Raw genomic sequence first — 6,000 nt, 5'->3', positions numbered from 1 at the left:
TTATAAAATATTAAGAAGGGTGGTCAGATACCAATGTTTTCCTTAAACATTCTTAGTGGGATTCTTGCTGAAACTGGATTCTGCAAGGACAGGAAGGGAAGTCCAAGGTCCAGGATAATCAAGCAGGGGATTCAGAGGAGCCTGGCTAAAGTTTGGTCAAAGGAGACCGTTTTTTGCCAAGATGTTATCAGTCCTTATGCTAGATAGAGAATATTAACACAGTAGAACTGAACTTTGGATTTCAAAGGCAACTTTATTATTTCTGTACCAGAGAATAATCAAAAGAATTAACACCTCCATGGGAGTTAGGGACCTGATACTCTGTCTTTAAGAATTATAGTAGCCTGAGGCTTATATACTTCTGGGTAAAGAAATATCAGACTGGAACAACATTAATCAGCCACTGTTATTATAACCCAGGAACACTGTATGGGCATAGATTGGGAATGTGCTTATTGTCTTTGTTTCAATGACTTGCCTTATACATCCATCCCAAAAGGGTCCCTTGCAGGGTTGTCTACAAATCAGCATAGTGTAAATTCTCAAAAATGCTAAAAAGTAGCAATTCTTTTAATCATTTATTAAGATAATCAATAAGTGAACATTTTGTAACAAGAATGGGCATTAGGAGAAAAGCAAACAGGAAAATGGAGAAAATAGCCTATAGTTAGCAAGTGAAAAAAACAGAAGTTCAAAGTTTTTGCTACTTTAATGGAGATGGTCATCATTTATTTTGCCTTCTCAAACATTTCGCATGTCATTATGTAAAAGAAAGTTAAAGCCAACATATAAGAGAATACCAAGCCATTCTTCCCACTTACAGTCAGACACAAAGGTTCTGAATTTCTTACACAGAAATGCTCTGAAGGTTTCTTCAGGTTTACGAGATTCAGAAACTGGTAGGGAAAGTGAAAATAATTTAGACTAAATGATTTTTTTATTGCCCCTGTGGGAGGGAAACAAAAATGACTCAACTGTTTTAATAAGGCTTAAGGTTCATTTAAAGAATCTTCATGATTCATGTGCATTTATTTTTTCTGTCATGAAACCACTCAACACTGTTCCCAAAAGAAGAGACAGAAATGATAATAAGAAGGATATCAGCATACAAATATAATGACTTGTAAAATTAGTTTAAAAAGTTAAACAAGGCATAGAATTCAGACAGTGTTAGTCTTAATGTGTGGTGTGTGTATGTGTGCATGTGCGTGTGTGTATGTGTGTGTACAAAATATTTTCATTTTATGGCTACCACATATCCATATATGATGCTTAGCTGAAGTCAAATTCATTTATCAACTTTCAAGATGATAAGTTACCTCTGAAATAACCTGCAACTTTTTATAAACATAACCATTGTAAAATATTTTCAAAGTTGAGAAGTGAAAGTATTCTTTTTTCTCCAGTTCAGGGAGTAGACTAGAAGTATATATATTTTTTCATTTGTTTTCTTTTTCTTTTTTGTCATGTCTTTGGACTGGAAATGCTGATTCATTAGCCTCTGATGACTGTGGTGCCTGCAAAGTGCCTTACTTAACAGTTTGTCTCTATAAGCAGGACACATGGCATGTAGGTGAGATGCCCTGACTTTCACTGTTGCTTGAGAAAGGCTTTGATGGAACACAGTCAGTTCCTCCCCTGGCATCAGAGTTTGGCAATGAAAACTCCTGCTCATGGTCTCTTTTTGTTTACCCAGTATCATTTCTGCTCTTTTGAAAAATATTGCTAAAGATGACTGATCCCCATTACCCCTCTACAATATCTACATTGATTAAACAAAACAGAAAAAATGGCAAGTAGGCTTTGACAAAGGAAATACTGGAAATTATTCCACCTCGAGCAAACTTGCAAGATAATTAAATATATTTTTGTTTAGGCTGGAGTTTTTTATATATTTTTCCAACTTCTGCAATATTTTTGTTATCAGTTTGGACACTCCTCAAGAAAATTTCCTAACCCTATCAAAACACCAGTGACATTCTTCACAGAAATAGAAAAAAAAAGTTCTAAAATTCGTACGGAACCATAATAGACCCAGAATAGCCAAATAAGTCTTGAGAAAAAAGAACAAAGCTAGAGCCATCAATCACATTACCTGACTTCAAATTATACTGTATAGTAAACAAACAGCATGATACTGGCATAAAAACCAACACATAGACCAATGGAACACAATAGAGAGCCCAGAAATATATCCGAATATTTATAGTCAATTCTTTTTTGACAAAGCCACCAAGAACATACATTGGCAAAAAGATAGCTTCTTTAATCAATGTTTCTGGAAAAACTGGTTACCCATATGCAGAAGAATAAACTAGAACCCAATCTCTCACCACATACACAGATTGGATCAAAATGGATTAAAAGACCTGAAACTATGAAATTACTAGAGGAAAACATTGGAGAAATGCTTCCAGACATTGACCTGGGCAAAGATTTGTTTAGTAAGAACTCAAAATCACAGTAACCAGAGCAAAAACTTAAAAATGGGATTACATCAAGCTAAAAAGCTTCTGCACAGCAAAGGAAACAATCGACTAAGTGAAATATAACCTACAGAATGATAGAAAATATTTGCATACTATGTATCTGACAAGACGTTCATATTTAGAATATATAAGGAATTCAAACAACTCAATAGCAAAACCCCTCATATAATCCAAAGAAAAATGAATAGACATTTATCAAAAGATGACATACAAATGGTCAACAGGTATATGAAAAAATGCTCAATGTTACTAATCATCCATGAAATGCAAAACAAACCACTAAGAGATACCAGCACACTTCAGTTAAAATGGCCATCATTAAAAAGACAGGAAATAACAAATGCTGGTGATGATGGGGAGAACTGGAAATGCTCATACACTATAGGTAAGAATATAAATTAGTACAACCACTATGGAAAACAGTGTGTAAATGACTCAAAAATCTAAAAATAGAAATACCATATGATCCAGCAATTCTACTGCTGAGAATATATCCAATAAAGAAGAAAATCAGCACATTGAAAAGATACCTACACTCTCATGTTTTATTGCAGCACTATTCCCATTAGCCAAGATAGAGAATCAACCTATGTATTCATTAATTAATAATAAAGAAAATGTGGTACATTGGAATATTATTCTACCATAAAAAATAACGAAATCTTGTTATTTTCAGCAAGGTGGATGGAACTGGATGACATTATGTTAAGTGAAATAAGCAAGGCATAGAAAGACAAATATCGAATGCTTTCACTCATACGTGGGAGCTAAACAAATTGATTTCATGGTGGTTGTGAATAAAATGGTGGTTACCAGAGGCTGGGAAGGGTAGTGGGGGGGGAGGGGATAAAGAGGGGTTGTTTAATGGGTACAAATATACAGTTAGAGGGAATATCTAGTGTTGGTAGCACAAAGGAGTGATTACGGTAAACAATAATTTTATGTATATGTCAAAAAAACTAGAAGAGTATATTTGAAATAATCCCAACAAAAACAAATGGTAAATGTTTGAGGTTATGGATATCCATCTCAATTAGCAGAACTGATCATTATATATTGTATCCTTTTATAAAAATATCACATATATCCCACTGATATATATAACTGCTATGTATCTATAAAAAATTAAGAAGAAAAAAAAAGAAAATTTCCAGAATGTGTTATAGCAGCAGTAGATGTAGAAACAAGGAAAAAAGGGAAAGAACCACTATGTTGTACCCAGACTAGAACTATGTGTTCCCAATTGTCAGAACAACTCCCACCTACTCAAATGCTTTTAATACCCATCAAAAATAGTTAAAGGTCTCCTATTGCTCATGAGCATAGCAATGCTATCATTTGGCAACGTTCACCCAATGAACATGGGCCAGAAATGCAAGATTATTTTTATTTTGTTTGTATTCTTCCTCTGATTATTTTCTCTTGCTTTACTGACATTCTTATCTCCTGCCTACTATGTGTCACATCTTCAAGCAGGCTCCCTTTGAAATCTTCCTGTCCCTTCTCCACCATCACTTCCCAGTTTTATCATTCCTCATATTCATCCCAGATTCTTGCTCCTTGTCTCCTTGCCTGGACAACACTGGAATGAGTAACTGAATTGTAATTATTCTGTTTTCAATTTTCCAGTTCAGAGAATTCACAATTGGAATCTAACCCCTGGGACAGAGAGGGTGGCTGAAGTCTTGTCAGGCCAAGTATGGCTTGAGGACCAGCAGTATTCGCATCATATGGGAGATTGGTAGAAATATACAAACTCAGATTTTACTACAGACGTACTGAATTAGATTCTTTTTACCTGCATTTTAACACGATTCCCTATGTAATTGTTTCTGCACATTAAATCATGAGTAATACTGGACTAGACCTAAAAAGTGTAATTGGATTGATCCTCAAACTTATTTTTAACAGCACATCTTTCTCAGTAAAATAAACAGAGTACATTTACCTCAAAATATGAATGTAGCTGAATGTCACATTGGGAGTTTCAACTGAGGAACAAGGATACAGTACATACAACATTCCAAAGTGTGTCTGCTGTACTAAATTTGAATTTTCAAAGAAAATTAGAGACTTATTTTCCTCAAATCCTGAAATCCTTTAAGGGTATTAAAGAGCAGACTTTGAAAAGTAGATTTGTGAGAATTCTCTGGAGGAAGCTGTTGTCATGCTATGATCTCATCCATTACCTGCATCAATCCCAAGGTAGAGAGTTGGAGATGGCAATATCCCACCTTGATCCTGCAGAGAAGGGTTTTAAGGAAGCCAAGGTGCTCATCTGTGTTTCTTGGGATTTTCAAAGTTCAGTGGACTGGACTATCATTACTGAGAAGCAAACCATAAAGTCAGGTCAGCTCTTTGGTGACAAAGCAAAAGAAAAGTGATTGTACAGAAAGTATGCCCTCCAAGAGTTTGACAAGAGGAAAGAATGAATGTTTCCTTAGTCCACAAGCAAAAGAGAGCTGGAGACAACTTGACTCTGGCCCAAGAAATTCAATAGGGAGGATAAGGAGACTGCTAAATGTTGATTCCAGAAGTCAGTCAGAAACATCCATTGATGACTTAAAGCTGAGTCTATGAAACTCACTGCAATAAGGGACAAGACCTATGTATCAAGCACAGCAAAGTTGATTAGACTTACTGTAGTAAGGGAAATCTTATGTAAGGGAGTCTTAGAAAAGAGGAAGTCAGGGGAGAATATTCACAGAATTTTAGACTCTGGGTTTGGGGATTTTAAGGCTGATCTTGTGAAGAAGGGAACTGTTTAATATTGAGCAGTTTATGACATAAAAGCTTTGGGTTACTTTAGTGGATTCAGTCTGACATTCCCAGAGACACTATTTCCTGGAGCAAGTAGGTAAATTATATATTTTTTATTCTCAGTAAGTGGCCTTTTATGACAAAAGTGCCTAGGGTTGAGGGAAGATGTGAATGACAAATTACTGCTAACGGATATGGGCTTATTTTGTAGGTGATGAAGATGTTCTGAAATTAGATTGTGTTGATGGTTGCATAATATGTGAATATACAAAAACATTGAATTATACAGTATAACAGAATGAATTTTATGGTATGATAATTATATCTCAACAAACCTGTTATTAAATACATATAAATGTAGTAAGGTAGATTATGAACACATGTGTGTCTCTAAATGTTTATGTGGTAACAACTAGAGAGCGCCAGGACATTACAGACCTATCTATTTGTTTTTAAAAACAGCATAATAACTCTAATGTCAACTAAACTTTGTCTTGGGCTATGTCAGCAGTTAACCTCTGTGGAGGAACAAAAGATAGGTATCAAATACATAAATACTTTGATAAATTGAAACCTTGTATGTATCTTTAAATTTTTAATTTCTGTGGATACATAGTAAGTATATATATTTGTGAGGAACATTAGATGTTTTCATATAGGGAAGTAATGCATAATAATCACATCATGGGAAATGGGGTATGTATCCCCTCAAGTATGGATCCTTTGTATTACAAATAATCCAACTGTACTC

General features: G+C 34.8%; 1 protein-coding gene across 1 annotated transcript in view; it reads left to right on the top strand.

Annotated features, from left to right (window-relative positions):
• The first annotated feature begins 4,708 nt into the window (after positions 1-4,708).
• The window catches only part of LOC105707392 (protein FAM47A), a 40,351-nt gene continuing 39,059 nt past the window's right edge, over positions 4,709-6,000 (top strand). Inside the window, 1 exon segment of the mRNA XM_064364567.1 lies at positions 4,709-4,869. Within this exon segment, the coding sequence (XP_064220637.1) occupies positions 4,709-4,869 (161 nt within the window).

The sequence above is a fragment of the Aotus nancymaae genome, unplaced genomic scaffold, assembly GCF_030222135.1.
Source record: "Aotus nancymaae isolate 86718 unplaced genomic scaffold, 86718_ANA_hifiasm-v0.15.2.pri h1tg000058l, whole genome shotgun sequence".
Taxonomy (NCBI): domain Eukaryota; kingdom Metazoa; phylum Chordata; class Mammalia; order Primates; family Aotidae; genus Aotus; species Aotus nancymaae.
This window is presented reverse-complemented; position numbering and strand designations above follow the sequence as displayed.